Source organism: Argopecten irradians, chromosome 6 (genome assembly GCF_041381155.1).
Source record: "Argopecten irradians isolate NY chromosome 6, Ai_NY, whole genome shotgun sequence".
NCBI lineage: Eukaryota > Metazoa > Mollusca > Bivalvia > Pectinida > Pectinidae > Argopecten > Argopecten irradians.
The window spans coordinates 3,918,950-3,936,338 of record NC_091139.1 but is presented as its reverse complement, the minus strand read 5'-3'; the positions used below and the strand labels follow the sequence as shown (position 1 = coordinate 3,936,338).

At 36.6% G+C, this 17,389-nt stretch overlaps 1 protein-coding gene across 3 annotated transcripts in view; it reads right to left on the bottom strand.

The window, feature by feature from the left end:
- LOC138324751 (3',5'-cyclic-AMP phosphodiesterase 4C-like) overlaps window positions 1-17,389 on the bottom strand; it is a 267,694-nt gene that overhangs the window by 183,580 nt on the left and 66,725 nt on the right. Inside the window, exon 1 of one of the 3 annotated variants that reach the window (XM_069269871.1) lies at window positions 9,026-9,164. The exons of the other annotated variants lie outside the window; for them this stretch is intronic. Within the exon in view, the coding sequence (XP_069125972.1) occupies window positions 9,026-9,096 (71 nt within the window). The 5' untranslated portion in view covers window positions 9,097-9,164. Of the gene's footprint in view, window positions 1-9,025; window positions 9,165-17,389 lie in introns of those variants that run through there. 3 annotated transcript variants of the gene reach the window in all.

The following is a 17,389-nucleotide window of genomic DNA, read 5'->3' as shown; positions in this document are numbered from 1 at the left end:
ACTCCGACACTTAAACTAATTAGGTCCTAAATAACGATCTATGGTAACGAAGCAGCGACCAATGAGGGGTAAAGCTTATTCTAACATAACATTAACAGTACTTATTCACTAGTCTGAATTCTCTGTTACATAGTGTTTAAGTATATAATGACCACAGGTCGGTGGTTTTTCTCCGAGTACTCTAGGTTTCCTTCACCTATACCTGCTTGGCACTTCCTTAAATGGCCTTGACTGTTAATATGACGCAAAACAATAAGGATTTATAGATTTGAAATATATAGAAACATATTTGAAGCATATTTAAGTTTCTGTATAAATAAAGCATTTCTCTCGAGAAAGGTAACAGAATCTGGTAACCTTCAATATTAGGCTAAGCCTTATATCTTCATCAAGAGTTACAACTATTGACTTCCCAGAATAATTAAGTTACACAGAGCGAAGGTCATTGTGACCTTGAAAAGATAAATTGAGCTAATTTGCTTATCTAATATATCGTCTCTGTTCTTCATGGTAGTATATTTAGTACCAACTGTAGAAAAAGGGTTTCCATGGATTCTGCAACTCAAAAAAAAAAGAAAAGTAACGGGTTCTCCATTCCATAAATGGTAGAAAATTATTCTTCCCCTTCCAAGGTCGACACCCAAGGTTCGTGAATAAAGTGTCTGTCACACGAGGTTTTTGTTATATACTTGTATCTACACAGATTAGATTTAAGTATTTAATTCACACACGAACATTAACACGGCAAAGATTTAAATTGCCTTCCAACTCGTAAGAACCTTACTTGATGCCTTTTAGGAATGACAACACTGGCTCTGATCGTATGAAGTAGAAATTTCAATCTGAATTCAGGATTGCATTTTTTCTGACAAATGTTTTTTGGAGTGACAAAATATTTAACACCCCCCCCTCCTTACACTGATTCTCTGAATTAATGCAGAAAATTAGAAGAAGGGTCTATTAATCTCCTAAAGGCCCTCATTATGTATAAAGGGACTAAAAGCCCTCTATATGTATAAAAGGACTAAAGGCACTCTTTATGTACAAAGGGACTAAGGGCCCTCTTTATGTATAAAAGGACCTAAAGGCACTCTTTATGTATAAAAGGACTAAAGGCCCTCTTTATGTATAAAAGGACTAAAGGCCCTCTTTATGTATAAAAGGACTAAAGGCCCTCTTTATGTATAAAAAAGGACTAAAGGCCCTCTTTATGTATAAAAGGACTAAAAGCCCTCTTTATGTATAAAAGGACTAAAGGCCCTCTTTATGTATAAAAGGACTAAAGGCCCTCTTTATGTATAAAAGGACTAATAAAGGCCCTCTTTATGTATAAAAGGACTAAAGGCCCTCTTTATGTACAAAAGGACCTCAAAGGCCAAAGTCCAAGCCGAACTTTGAGAAGAAGTTCAAAAAGTTGTTTTCGCAGATGGCTGGCCATGTGGCGGCTCATTCTTGGTATTACGGATCGACCCTGAAAAATAACAACACTTTGTCGGTACTGACATATCATTTCCATGCAAGATTCATCCAGAATCGAACCCATAAAACTTGAGAAGAAGTTCAAAATTGTGGTTTTTCAATAATGGGCAATGATTTGCCGTCAACGTGGATTACGGATTTGGACCCGAAAAATAATAACAACACTTTGTCTGGACCATGTCAGGAATCAGTGTTCATGCAAGGATTCAGCCAAATCGCACTAGTTTAACTTGATAATAATTTCAAATTGTGTTGTCAAGATGGCTTCTTTTGCGGCCATCTATGATTTTCGAATCGATCCCTAAAGAATAACAACACTTTGTCGGGACCATGTCAATCATTTCATGCAAGTTTCAGCCCAAATCTGTACTTGAGAAAGTTCAAAATGTGTTTCACAAGATGGCGCCTGTGGCGGCCATCTTGGATTTCGGATCGACCCGAATAAAATACAACACTTTGTCAGGGACCATGTCAGGATCAATTCATGCAAGTTTTCAGCCAAATCGCACCGGTAGAACTTGAAAGAATTTAAATTGTGTTTTTCAATATGGCGGCTGTGGCGGCCATCTTGGATATGTCGGGACCATGTCATATCATGTACAAGAGTGGCGCCTGGTGGCGTCCTCTAATCGTTGATCGACCGAAAATAAAAACACTTTGTCGGGACCATTCATTTCAAATTTCAGCCAAATGCGCACCGGTATAACTTGACGGAAGTTACTAAATGTGGCGGCAGTGGCGGCCATCTGGATTTCGGAACCCTAAAAATTACAACACATTTGTCGGTAATGTCAGGATCATTTCATGCAAGTTTCCAATATTGAGAGAAGTTCCAAAAAATTGTTATCAAGATGTCGGCTGTGGCGTAAAGGATCGACCCCAAAATAACAACACTTTGCTCTCAGGATACATTTCAGGTAAGTTTCAGCTCAATCCCACTGGGTCAAACTTTAGAAGAGAGTTCAAATGGCTATGTATATGTACAAAAGGACCAAGGCCCCACTATAAATGTATAAAAAGGACAAAAGGCCCTCATTAAGTAAATTAAAGTGGTACTAAAAGAAGGATAAAATGACTAATGGCCCTCTTTTATGTATATGAAAATATTAAGAGGCTTAATGTATAAAAGGACTAAAGGCCCTCATTATGTATAAAGGGACTAAAAGCCCTCTATATGTATAAAAGGACTAGAAAGGCACTCTTTATGTATAAAAAAAGAAGATCTCCATATCCAGTATTTCTTCTGGTGATAAAATATGAACCAATTAAATGAGATATTTGGAGTAGCAATGGCCTCCATACCGCCACTAATAAAATAAATGTAATAAAATGTTTTATTATGTATAACAAATGGGTTCAGCACATGATGATAACTCTACCAGTACATTCATTTTGTCCTAATGATGGCGAGATCCGATCAGCCTCGTTATGACTCATCGTGAAAGGTAAATCTGATCAGCTGTCGAATCCAAAATAATGACAATACAGTTAATGGGTAAGTTAAGTGAAACAAAACTCACATTCCGTCACCGTCAGGCCGTCCCAGGGTTCAAAAGGCTTAGTTACCATAGCAAACAGGAAGTTACTGATTACGCACTTGAATAAGATCAATTGTTGAATCAAACTGGATTGATCTCGACATCTGAATATGGAAGACATCGTCTGAACTAAAATATGGATTCATTAAAGATTCATTCAATTTTCTCAATCCATACATTTAGTTGGTGAATGTGTGAATTAATGACTATGAAACCACTTGGATAGTGCTGGCTTAAGTTCTGATAACTTCATTATTTGTTTAATCAGAGTGTTTATCGCGACACTCGACAGAATTAAGTCAGCTCGTTATTATTTTGTATGATATTTCAATCAATTCTGAATTTTTCATAATTATATATTATACTGCTATTTTTGGTGCACTTTTCCATAACAAATTCAAAGCTTTTAAAAACACTCTATGAAAAGACCATTGGTGGCCCACCTTTTCAATTTGTGTCATGACATTCTGCCACCATTCATCCATCAAGCTTTAAGAGGCTCCATCGATGACAGAGCATAAACAATACTCATCATTTGAACAATAACAGGATGGAATTTTTTTAAAGACACAATTAATTATCTTGAATATTTAAATAAGAAGCTGAAACTTTAAAAAAAAGTGTAAACTGTGTAACTGAAGAAACTACTGAATTAAGTGTTGGTTCCCATTTTTGACAGCAAAACAATACCATTTGTCAGCGGTGTAGCATCCTTAACTTTCTAATATCATGGGTAATGTAATCAGATACTACCTGAAGAGCCATGTTTTTGTCTCTGGAAACTCTGGTTTCTACACTTTCAAAGCCTGATATGTGTTATATAACCCATGTTGTATGTCCATGGTATGTAATTATCAATGTTCAGTAGCATAGCTAAATCTGGCTACCGGGTATATAGCTAGATGTCACTATATAGCAAAATCTGACACATATGCAGATCCCATGTGCTATGTACTGTATCCAGATTTAGTGGTGCCACTGGACATCATTACATAAGGACAAAAAGAACAATAGTTGTTGTAGAGAATGACACAAAATGCACCTTACAAAATACCAAGGTCAAGGCCATAATGCTAAGGTCAAAGGGCATAATGCTAAGGTAAAGGTCATAAATTGTTAAGGTCAAAGAGCATAATGTTGTGGAACCTGTCTGAAGTCCCATGTTTTGTGTAAAGATCCAGAGGTCACAAAACTATCAGCATATCTATGAAAGTTGAAATACAAATGGAAATATGTAATATAGAACAGAAATGTTTTCTTTAATAATTAGCAAGGGTCACAAGGTGAATCTGACAGGTGTCAAACAGATGGTTAATGAACAAACATAAAACTATGGCAGACAGAGATCAAAATCAGGCCAAACCTTCGGGCATAATAATGATTATATATCAAATGAAAATATATCACAGAAACTCAATACAGTTGTGACATAGCTCCAGGAGTAATATATAGATAACTCTGTTAAAATGAATATTCATCTGACCAACAATGGTAAGGAAATTAAACTGATGCTACACAATTAGTTATATACAAAGGATCTACATTAAAAATGTTCACCAGTATATTGAGAATATTGTATTTGTCCTTTATGTTGTCAAGATCACTGACAAAAGGCAAGCCCTCATATCACTATATACTATTTACTAAACATGTTGACAACAAAACAACACTTTCAAGCCATGCAAGTGTCTTCAAACATATGTACAACGTTATTTTATCGTCACAAGTACTAGATGAACAGACGATACTTCAAAACGTTAGAGTATCGAGAGTGCTGTTAACCATATCAATGTGCTAAGTCACCGCCGCTGGCACGGGCAGGCGTACTTTCATCCGGGAACAAATCAGGGGATGACACTAGAGCCAACCAAGCAGAAATCTTTGATTGTCAATCGGTGTAACTTGCCAACCAATATTAGAGGTCGGCCATGTCAGATGGCTACAACTTACTGTAGACACCACCAGTCTGCCTTTAGTCGCCACGGAGACCGTACCTGTTTAATTATCACTATATAAAACTGGCCAGCAAAAGACTTTTTTCTAATTGAATAGCGGTAATGAGAGTGGTTGTAGCTAAAGAGTAGGCCGTCTGACTCCACTACGGACTGGGATCGTGTACCTTTAGTGGTCGCTCACGACAACGTAATGTCAAAGCCCGAGATTGGTTTTTATGGTCGGAAAATTTACATGTTTTCCTTAGGATCGTCACACAGAATGACCTTTAAATTACAAAATTAAATCAATATGTATTCAAAATGAAATCTTTGATGGCTTTTAAGATATGCATGGATAAGTTTTTATTGGACAGTTGTACTTATTTGACCTCTGTGGTACAGTAGTGTATTGTAATAACTATAAATTCAAGGTCAAAAACACCTACAACAAATCAATGAATGGGGTCGAAAGTTTCATTCAAAATGCTGTATGTTATATGTACCTGTGCATGAAATATACACATACTATCTCTTAAACCTTGGCTTAAACTGATGCTACACAATTAGTTATATACAAAGGATCTACATTAAAAAATTCATGAAAAATACCAGTATATTGAGAATATTGTATTTGTCCTTTATGTTGTCAAGATCACTAACAAAAGGCAAGCCCTCATATCACTATATACTATTTACTAAACATGTTGACAACAAAACAACACTTTCAAGCCATGCAAGTGCCTTCAAACATATGTACAACGTTATTTTATCGTCACAAGTACTAGATGAACAGACGATACTTCAAAACGTTAGAGTATCGAGAGTGCTGTTAACCATATCAATGTGCTAAGTCACCGCCGCTGGCACGGGCAGGCGTACTTTCATCCGGGAACAAATCAGGGGATGACACTAGAGCCAACCAAGCAGAAATCTTTGATTGTCAATCGGTGTAACTTGCCAACCAATATTAGAGGTCGGCCATGTCAGATGGCTACAACTTACTGTAGACACCACCAGTCTGCCTTTAGTCGCCACGGAGACCGTACCTGTTTAATTATCACTATATAAAACTGGCCAGCAAAAGACTTTTTTCTAATTGAATAGCGGTAATGAGAGTGGTTGTAGCTAAAGAGTAGGCCGTCTGACTCCACTACGGACTGGGATCGTGTACCTTTAGTGGTCGCTCACGACAACGTAATGTCAAAGCCCGAGATTGGTTTTTATGGTCGGAAAATTTACATTTTTCCTTAGGATCGTCACACAGAATGACCTTTAAATTACAAAATTAAATCAATATGTATTCAAAATGAAATCTTTGATGGCTTTTAAGATATGCATGGATAAGTTTTTATTGGACAGTTGTACTTATTTGACCTCTGTGGTACAGAAGTGTATTGTAATAACTATAAATTCAAGGTCAAAAACACCTACAACAAATCAATGAATGGGGTCGAAAGTTTCATTCAAAATGCTGTATGTTATATGTACCTGTGCATGAAATATACACATACTATCTCTTTGGCTTTAAATTACAACATAAAACAGCTATCACCATATGTCAATGTCAGTTTGGATGCATAACAAAGTAGTATTTTTTCGTTTGGGAGAGAAAATAAAACGATCAATAAAAATTCATGAAACTATAGTATTCTAATCAATCAATTAGCAAAATTTCTCTTCTGCAATTCATGGTTAAACTTGATTTGAAGCAGTTCGTAATTTCTACACATAAATAAATTGTCCTTATAGATTTTTTGTTTGTAAATTAATAAATTTGAATAATTCATTTACTTTTTTTTTTATTCTGAAATATGTAAATGACTTGTTCAAATCGTCAAAATCTGTCATATTCCAGATATGTATCAATACAAAACTGTATTCCCATGGAAATACTTTGCAGAAGCAGATCTGAGACCGACAGCACTAGTATTCAATTTCATTTTGTACAGAACGTTCGTTCAATAGATTTCATAGATTATAACTCTTGCATAATATTGTGACACTGAAAAACTTGATCAAAATCAAACTGACAGCGTATACACAATGGTAAAATTCTAGACAGTTTGTTATTGTTGAGGAGAAAATGATTAGCTCAAGTCTCTGGTAAAATACAACAAGGCAATTGAATTCTCCTTAAAAATCCAACAAATAGAAATGAAAAATAACAGGAAACTAAAAGTTGAATGTTCAGACAATTTCAATAAACAGAACCATTTATAACAAGGTGCCAAGGGTCTGATTGGAACAAATCCTCATGTACTGCTGCCATTTTCAATCTGTTGTATAGGTACATATTTCAAACTTTAAAATCACAGCGTCAGCAATCCACTGTACTCTTCGGCAAGACAATCCATTCATCAATAAATTTGTGTTGGGGCTTAAACCATTCAATTACATATTTAAAAGTATGTTGGATTAGGATTCTTCCATAAGAACTAGGAATTAATTCTACAACACGTTCCTGTTTAGCAGAGAAGATATTAACTAATTATTCAATATTAAAATTTCCTCCATTTTTATATACTATTTGATAACCCCAAAGTGCCCTACCAATTGATCACACCACTGACAAAGCCAATTAAAATCAGATATGATTACGATAGCGTTGTGCAGGTCCCTGAAGCCCTCATAGAAATGCACAATTGTTGCTTTTTTTTCTAACCCCATTGATCAGATTGATTGCTCTGACATTTATTCAATTTCATGTCAAATAACTTAATAAGAAAACAGAATAATTTTTTTCTTCTCTTTAGAAATCCACTAAAACAACGTTTTATAGCTCTGGGAATCCAGATTCTTTCATAATTCAAAAGTTCACATTAAAAATATTTTCCCAAGAATACAAGATTCATTCTTGATCTGCAAATAATTTAAAATCAATGTTTTGTGGTTTGGCCCGCCTCTGGCTAATTAACAATCCCTATGACCTTCAAATCCAGCACTATCCACATTTAAGTCCGCGATCTATCTCTTAAATATAATTAACTCATCCTTCCTGAGCCCTCATTCACTCGAACTCTCTCCACAAACCCAACCTTTCTGCCTTCGATCTAGCTGCCTTACGTTCTTTCTCTCCTTGGGCCCTCATATCACCATGACCCTCCCTACCTGTGTCACCTTCCATCCTCACAGACTCCACCCATCTGTCCATCATTTGTCTTTCCATCTCCCCTACCCATCTTTCCTACCAAATCTCCATCGCCCTCCCCTTCTTCCTCCCTATCATTTTTAACCTTTTCAACATCCCCTCCCTACACAGGTTGTCTTACCTTAGATCCTTTCAAACCCTCCCATCCTCTGTATTTCTTTTCTTAAATTCATTCCCAACTTTCCTATAAATCTCTCACCACCCAATTTTCTTCTACCCCCACAGCTATCAATTTTCCTTTTGAATGCTACAACTCCTTTTCCTCTCTATTTTTCCTCTACCCTCCCACAATCATCCCCCTCCCTGTTTTTCCTCCAACCCTCCCACAATCCCCTCCCCTTTTCTATCTTTTATTCTACACTCCCACAATTCCTTTCCTCTCACTTTCTTTCCTCTAGAATCCCACCATCCCCTCCCCCTTTCTCTTTTTTCCTTAACCTTCCCACCATCTCCTCACCCTATACCTTCTAACCCTTCCGCCTCCCCTTCACTGTTTTCCCCCTACCATTCCATCATCCCCTCCCCACCCCCATTTTCCCCTCTTACCCTCTCCTTCCCACCCCTAGCTAATTTCCCTCTTGAATCCTTCCATCATCCCCTCCCCCCTATTTTTCCTCTAATCCTCCCTCACCCCCTATGTTTCCTGTAACCTTCCAGACTCCTCACCTCCTATTTTCCCCCCACCCTCCCATCATCATCTCTCTAATTCATCTCTCCTCCGATCCTCCCTAACTCCTCCTATTTATGTTTATATAAGGTGATCCTCCAAAACTCCTCCTATTAAGTCTATATTAGATGACCTGAGTTATTTTCTATGTTGATTACCACCGAGATGCAGACCAGTGCCACAGAAGCCAGACTCATACACCTTTACGATAATTAGGTTACTTAGGTTACAGTGAAATAAAGGATGTGATAAGACTTACCATATCCATGAGTGTCGCCGTCTACTCCCGCAGGCTGTCAAATCAGAGACGGGAAGTGACAACATCGCCATTCATCTAATCGTATCCGAAAGGTGAAATATGCCACAAAAACAAATCCTTCTTGGGTTACGATCTCTTTGTTAATGACGTTTTCTTTTCTGCTTTAACACAGTTTCAAAATATTGGTTTGATGCTAGTTCCTCGATTAGCAGCTCTTAGCGATTTGAATAATTCAGGGATCACACTAGCTGGTCCAAGGTCCTTGAACTGAATGTTGCTGATCAGTTTGATGTCATTATCAAATCCATTAAGTCACTGTTGAACAATCCCTCAAATGACATGCAAGTCTTCTGACTGAATAAGGGTGGTGATATGCAAGTTTTTAAGTAACTTATAAGCTAATAATGTTTCACTTTGTCAAGTTGTGTGATAACATGCCCAGATTTCTTAATTGACCAAATCAAAATTAAATCCTAGCAATTTATTCAATTAGTGAAAAAATTATTTAAGCAAGAAGAAATTCTATTAAATGATCTATATTTCTATTAAATTTTTTTTAAAGAAATGATGCAAAATTTTGAAAATTCAAACCATAAAAATGTTAAATAGAATCTATATGATAACCTTATAATACTTTCCAATTCTAATTCTTTCAAGTTAAAATTGTTTTGAAACCAGTCTTCAATTAATAAATCACAATTTAGACCTAACCTGATCTCAATTTAGTTAGAAAGCATCATATTCTGTGGCTGAGAACACTCCTCGATCGGTAAAATTCCAACTTTAAAAGGCTGCACAAGCCTAGCTTGTGTTTTATCGGGGTAGTCACACGATAGAGTAGTGCTGATATTGTTCTCGGCTACCTTTTACTCCCGTGACACCAACTGTACGCAGAGACAAATATCTGACAGTGGGGTAATATTAGAGATTCCGTGGTTTTATAGGACTCCTAGGCCTTTCCAGCCCTCGCTCAGTAATCCATAAGTTCTATGCCTATAGCAGTCTCTGCATCTCTATATGAGAGTCAAAATTGATCACAAAACATATCAGATAAAAAAAAGATGAGAAAAAAAACGTGCTTTGGCCACCGTGTTTGTGTAAGTTCGGGCAGGAGCATTAGACATACGGAATTCTACAATAGCCACTGTGGGGTGGTACTGATTGACTCTCTAATGAATCACATGTGTGATCAGAGAGTTGTGGTACTCTTCTAACAGACATGTACAACTGTATCAAGCAGGTTAGGTGGAGATCAACAGATCGTACTAGGCATATTGTTGTTTCTCCGTATCATAACAATCGTAGAAACGTTCATTCACTGCTCGTCAATACGTTACGTGTGCGGGACACTGCACTTGTTGATACCTAAACTCTGTGCTAGTTTATTAACGTATGACTGAAGTGTTTGCTGTGACGCTGACGTCTCTCTTCCTCAGGGACACGGTTCCTACCAATACACACCGTCAGTCATATCTATCAAACCAAACGTACGGCCCAATTACAGACAAATAGATGCAACATATCCCATAAACATCTCTACAATTCACCCTTCTTACAGGGGAATTCCAATTTCACAATGCGTTGAGTTTATTACATGATTTTGATCAGATTTATCTGTTTATCTCAATCCGATCATTCTTGTTATCCACAAAACTTGTCTATAAGCTAGCTGATGTTCACTGAAGCAGAAATCATCCCAAACGGTTTTGTCTGATGAGCACAAGTTGTTTTCTGCATTCCACCAATTCTTGACTTTTAAAAAGAGATCATAAAGCCATCGACGAAATGTCAATAATTTCCAGTATATATGGAAAAGATGGACATTTAATCCCGGGGCCGTAGAAGGTAAGTAACTGTGTTATTGAACTCAGGAAAACAACAGTGAGAAATGGTAATATAACAACATCAACTCCTGGTGGCACTCGTTTGTTCAAATAACAATACTGATCACACATATACACTAGAGATTAAGGATTCCCCTTGTCCAGGCGTCATAACAATATACTCAATCCTGAAAAATACCTTGTTTCAATATTGACCGTGTTCTGTTCAACTCACACATCATGACCAGTTTCCGCGGCACAAATTGAATTAAACACGATGTTTAGATCCCAAATCAAACACATTACGATTCATCGTATAAAGTGAAGCTTAAATTTTTATCTATATACAACTCTGTTCAATAGAAATACTTAGAGTAATATAAAAAGGAGTCGCAGCTCCATGTGACTTAATTACTGATGTCAACACCGGTATTTCAAGTTATACATCAAACAAACACAATAGCTTTAGTATTATACATGCTAATTTATTCCACCACCAATCACCCTGAAGGCCTCTTACACCACATACTTATGTATGATAAATAAGCATGGTTGCTTAAGTTTTTAATACGAAAAATAAACTTTACACAATGCAATCTGTTTATCTTCCTTTTGAATTGTTTTCCTTTCCCAAGAATTCAGAAATATTAAGTTACTAGAATTTCTGTGTAAAGAACCACTAGTTCGTCAAATAATGCTCCCGTTTTTATCATGCTAGCTCTAACAGCGAGAACAAATAGCCATCTAAACTATTAGCCCATAAACATCAAATATGACAAGTTAATCATTTTTTATTAGACCAATAGCATCCTAAATTAAGATCTTTTTAACCACATTATCTATTAATAGCAATATTAAAGCGTTATTGTATCTCATCAATCTATTTCAAGTCTAATAAAAGATATCTAATTAATAAACTGAGATAACAATATGAAGAAGACGTCCATTATGTTCAATTTATATTTATTTAATATAGAAAGACTTTTCTATCAAATCTTTTGTTTTTCTTGGAAAAAATACCCTCTTTACAATACATCAGACATGTGTCCTTGAAGTAAATCTCAAGGTCATTTATTTCACACATGGAATATGATGTAATGGAACCAGACGCGGACAAGACAACCATGCACCCCACGCTTCTAAATTATCCCCTCCCTTCCATTTCCTTGAGGGTTAATACAAATGAATTGTTGAATAATCTTTCCCCAATATGACTGCGGAAACTTCATTGGATTCCTAAGAAGAGTATTATGTGGTGTGAGATGTGAAATGTAGGATGTTTTGTTGATTTCCACACCAGGCACAAGAAAAATTATTTCAAAATTCTTTCAGAATAATAATCATAATATATCCTAAACTTGTGTAGTTCACGCAAAAGTCATTTCCATCTGTCTTTTCCTCCATGACAGACTTGGGATCAACACAAGTTGATATATACATGATTTTCGTGAATATTATCCTGCATGCAATATTCCCATTTCTTACAAGAGCTTCAGTGACCTAGACAAAAGCTGAAGATAATTGTATCATCCATCGTGCAGTATCGTCATGATTCAGTCGATGTAGTCACTTTTTTCTTCAACAATTATACCAATGATATGCTTCCTAAACTTTGAATTTCACTATTTGATGATGTTCCACATACACATAATTATAGGTTTCTACCAATTTTTTTTCAGTGACGCAGATGACAGTTGGAACTATTTCATAGTCTATGGCTACGGGACTTTGATGGTAGGAATCGATAAACGACTGTAAACAGTTACACGGAATGCATTCCCCGGAGGATAATATACGACGGTTGAAAGTAGTTACATATAAAAATGTTTGTAATGATCACGCTTATGCATTGTTATTGACAGTTCACCAAGGTTACAAACTCTAACGATATGTAAATTAGTATTTTGAAAATGAGAATTCTGATGATGCACATGAAATGTTTATTCTTCTGGTGCAGAGCTGTTGCTTTTATGTTAATTTGGCATATCGTCTGTTTAGTAAGCATCTAATTGTGATTCCCCTAGAATCAGAATCCCCAATACAAAATATACATACATTCAGGCTTTTGATAGCGAGACAGAAGGTTACACAGTATTTTAATATGAAAATTACGAACTTTATAAAATCTAAATTCTCATGCTGTCTTCCAATGAGTATTTGAAATTTTGCTTTAAATCAAGGGAAATAAAAATGTCCTATCTACAAAGCGGTGGGAGAAAGAGGAGATTTTAATAGAAAAATTAGAACTTGACATACTTTTGATTGAGTTATTTTAATGTGGTTTAGAATGAGAAAACAGACATGCTTATAACATATCAAACAAGGCAGAACAGGAGGTAAGCAATTTTATCTTAAATCAAAATGTAAAGCCTGGTCTGATGTTTTAATTGTTTCATGTCAATTAGCCTGGTAATGAGTGAGGTTATTAGATATAAAGACAATACTGTTACTCATATACAGACAGTAATCCAATCCTTCTATCATTCTATATCTCTCCCTCATGAAGATGCTATATTGCATATTTATTTATGTCTGGTTATAAGCCCATGTCTGGTAATAAGCCCATTACCTAGTAATAAGCTCATATCTGGTAATAAGCCCATGTCTGGTAATAAGCTCATTACCTGGTAATAAGCCCATTACCTGGTAATAATCCTGTGTCTGGTAATAAGCCCATGTCTGGTAATAAACCCATGTCTGGTAATAAGTCTATTTCGGTAATAAGCCCATTACCTGGTAATAAGCCCATGTCTGGTAATAAGCCCATGTCTGGTAATAACCCCATGTCTGGTAATAAGCCCATTACCTGGTAATTAGGCCATACCTGGTAATAAGCCCATGTCTGGTAATAATCCCATTATCTGGTAATTAGGCCATACCTGGTAATAAGTCCATATCTGGTAATAAGCCTATGTCTGGTTAAAAGCCTATGTCTGGTAATAAGCTCATGCCTGGTAATAAGTCCATGTCTGGTGATAAACCCATGCCTGGTTATAAGCCCATGCCTGGTAATAAGTCCATGTCTGGTAATAAGTCCATGTCTGATGATAAGCTCATACCTGACAATAAGTACATGCCTGATAATAAGCTCATTTATCAGAATCCAACCTTGGTTTGAATTCAGTGATGTGTTCCTTGTTCCCCTATCAGTAAGATCACACTCCACTGTACATCAGTAGTAGATATATCTGACCATTGATCTCCAGGTTAATCCTATCACCCGGCTAGTCTGAGGGAGCAGGATACTGTATTGTAGTTAATCACAATGTATCTAATGCCCCCTCCTTGAGACATTATTCCCCCTCAGCAGACTATGGTCACTTCAAAGTAATAACACCCAGCATGGCCATACATAAAATGGGATCGGATTGAAGCCTAGCGCTGTTCAGCCATAAGTCTATTGAGGTATGGAAGGTAGTAACTAGATGGCAATGAGACCATACTACACTTAGATACTACACTTATACTGGGCTAAGGAGAATAGGAAGTCTCTCTTAACATTAAATAGCTCAATCAGAAACTTGTACAGTCTTATTCTCTTACTAAATATAGAAAATTTCTGTTGACAAGATATATATTCCTCCATACAATTTATTTTATAAATGACCTTGAATGGCCCTGACCTTGGAACATGTGAATCTTTAAATTTTTTATATAACTCTGAATTACATACATTACCTACAAACATAGTAACTATGAAGAGTTTTTTGCAAATCTTTACGTTATATGTATCAGTCATGTCACAATGAGCATCATGCATTTGACAAGTTTACTGAAAAGGATATTTGACAAATGAAGTGCATTCAGAGAACTAGGACATTCATACATTAGGATGAAATACATGATTATTTTGATCATTATCAGACTGGAGCTTTCATACAATAAACCTTATAAGCTTCTGCCAAACTCACTCTTATGGACCCATATAACATAAAGCCATAATGGCTAATAGAAAATCAAACAAATTCCTTAAAATTAACGATGCTTTACTGACAATCAGTCCATCAGGAAATTGCTTATAGGCATCAAGTAGAATATAAGGAAGGAGGAATTGTCCTGTAGGGTGGATGTGAACTCTGTCTAGCAATCCCCAAAATGGCTATAAATCAAGGCTATCTGGTGATACAGCTCTATACAAATAGTTATAGCTACGTCTGATCCAGGGATTTATCTCTAGCACTAAGTCGTTGATAAGTCTTGGATACAGCATGTCTTCCAAAACAGTAAGTCCATTTTCCACCGTTTTGGAAAACAGCAAGATTAGATTTTTCAAGTCTTGGAAAAAAGCAAATCCATTTTCCCAGTCTTGGAAAACAGCAAATCCATTTTCACCATTTTGGGAAACAGCAAATCCATTTTCCCAGTCTTGGAAAACAGCAAGGCTATTTTCCCAGTCTTGGAATATTTTTTTGGAAACCAGCAAATCTATTTCCATAGTGTCAAAAAAGCAACCAGTCCATTTTCCTAGTCGTGGAATACTGAGCAAGTCTATTTTCTCAGTCTTAGAAAACAGTGTGGGAAATCAGTTTAAGTGTATGGATACAGTAGGTCTAAAAGGTACTATATCGCCCCACTGACAGAATACATACCATTTTCGTGATCAGAAACATTACAGGAGTATCATTCCCTCGGATTGCTCCCAAGGTGGCCCTCATCCGTTTATTGGCTTTATTAGGAAATAAGAGCCATCAACTCCTGTAGTTTTGTCCATATTTCCGAGGTAATCTATTAAGGCCCAATAACCCAATATTACGTGTTAATTGCTCACTTTAGCCCTGTCGTCTGCTACTGGTGGCGGCTAACGCTACATCAACCATGGCTATCCCTTTCAACCATACCAAGGACTTTGACTTACATGGTCAGTCATTAAAACCTTTAATGGGGGAAATGATCTATGAATTTTGTAATGAGACAAACAAACATGATTATTTTCCAATTTTATTTTTTTTACAATATATTGCAAACCTGTCTATATGGACCACCAAAGGGACGAGGGATTAATGGTCTCCATAGCCAAGTGATCTTAATACACAGGTTATAAATGGCCATTTAGGGCCCTAATAAAGTGGTCTTATTAAGCAGGTGTCTTTATACAGAGGTGATTGCTAAGGCAGGTTTCACTTTACTTTATATGACTATATTACATCAGCAAGGTTTAATTATCAAGGAAATATGATTTCATTAGATGGAAAAGGGAGTTGTTTACTCATTCATAGTGCTACCATACTGCAGCGAACTGTAAAAGACACACTGCAGGATTCCTTTGTAAGTTTTACTTATCAAACAAACATCAATGAAACCTTCCTCAGCGTAATAATGGTCAGTTTCAGGATAGTTTGCCCTGTGTATAAAGGTCACCTGGCTATAAAGACTATTTTTTCTTTGTCCCTCGGGTGGTCTTTATAGACAGGTTCAACTGTACAACCTGAGTTTGTCCGAACAAAATGGAAACTGGAAAGATCCACTTAGCCATGATTTTGTCTGCGATAAACCAGGAGATCAACCTAAGTGACCTTGGTCATTCCTAGCTAATCCCAGAATATCCCATTCTACTTTTCATGATGACCAGAGCACAATGCCATATGATTGTCCTATTGTAAAGTCGTTATTGACGTAACGGACTGGTTAATTCCCATAATGTCTCGGACAGTCTACACCTAATTAGTCTATGTCATATGTATTGTTCTGCTCGCCAAAGTCGAAATATTGGTCCCGAAACCACTTAAAGGTCAAGCAAAGCAATGTCCACTTAATGTATGTTCACAAAAAGTATCTGGTCAAATATTTGTGATGTTAATTGAGTAACACACTATCAGATATTAACATCATGTTATAGTGGGCTATTTTATTAATCTTATATTTCTATTTTTATGATAGCTGAGTGGTTGAGATGTCCTGACATACCACAAGTCCGTCACCTCGGGATTGATAAAGTTTGAGTCCAGATCCCAAGTGGGGCAGTTGCAAGGTCCTGACTGTGGCTTTCCTTCACCATCTAAACCTGGGACATCCTTTAATGATCTTAGCTGTTTATAATAAGGATGTTAAACTAATCAAACCAAATATTTCAATTAAGAGATACATATTTCTCATTTTATAAATGGGTACTTTCAGTGCTGGGGGTTGCAGTGGCTGAGCGGTCAAGGTGTTCGACACATTACAATTTGGCCTTAACATCTCGGTCACAAGTTCGAAACTTGCTTGGGGCTACCCATAGTTCCTTGACCTTCTACACCTGTGAATCATGCACATCCTTAAATGAACATCATATCCCTTAATAGGCCGTTAAACAAAATGCACCAAAACCAAAACTTTATAAGCCTACAGCATTAACTACAAAATTCCAACACTATCCTGTGAAATGCTGAAATGTTTAATTAAGATCTATCCATTACAGATGTGTGAAACATATTCCGTTTTATGATCCCACACAAGATCCTTATTACAGGTGAAGCCTGTGTAGAATTCCACATTTCCAGAGAACCTCCGTAAAACCAGGATTCCGAGGAATCTGCAGCGAAAACACATCAACGAGGTGCGA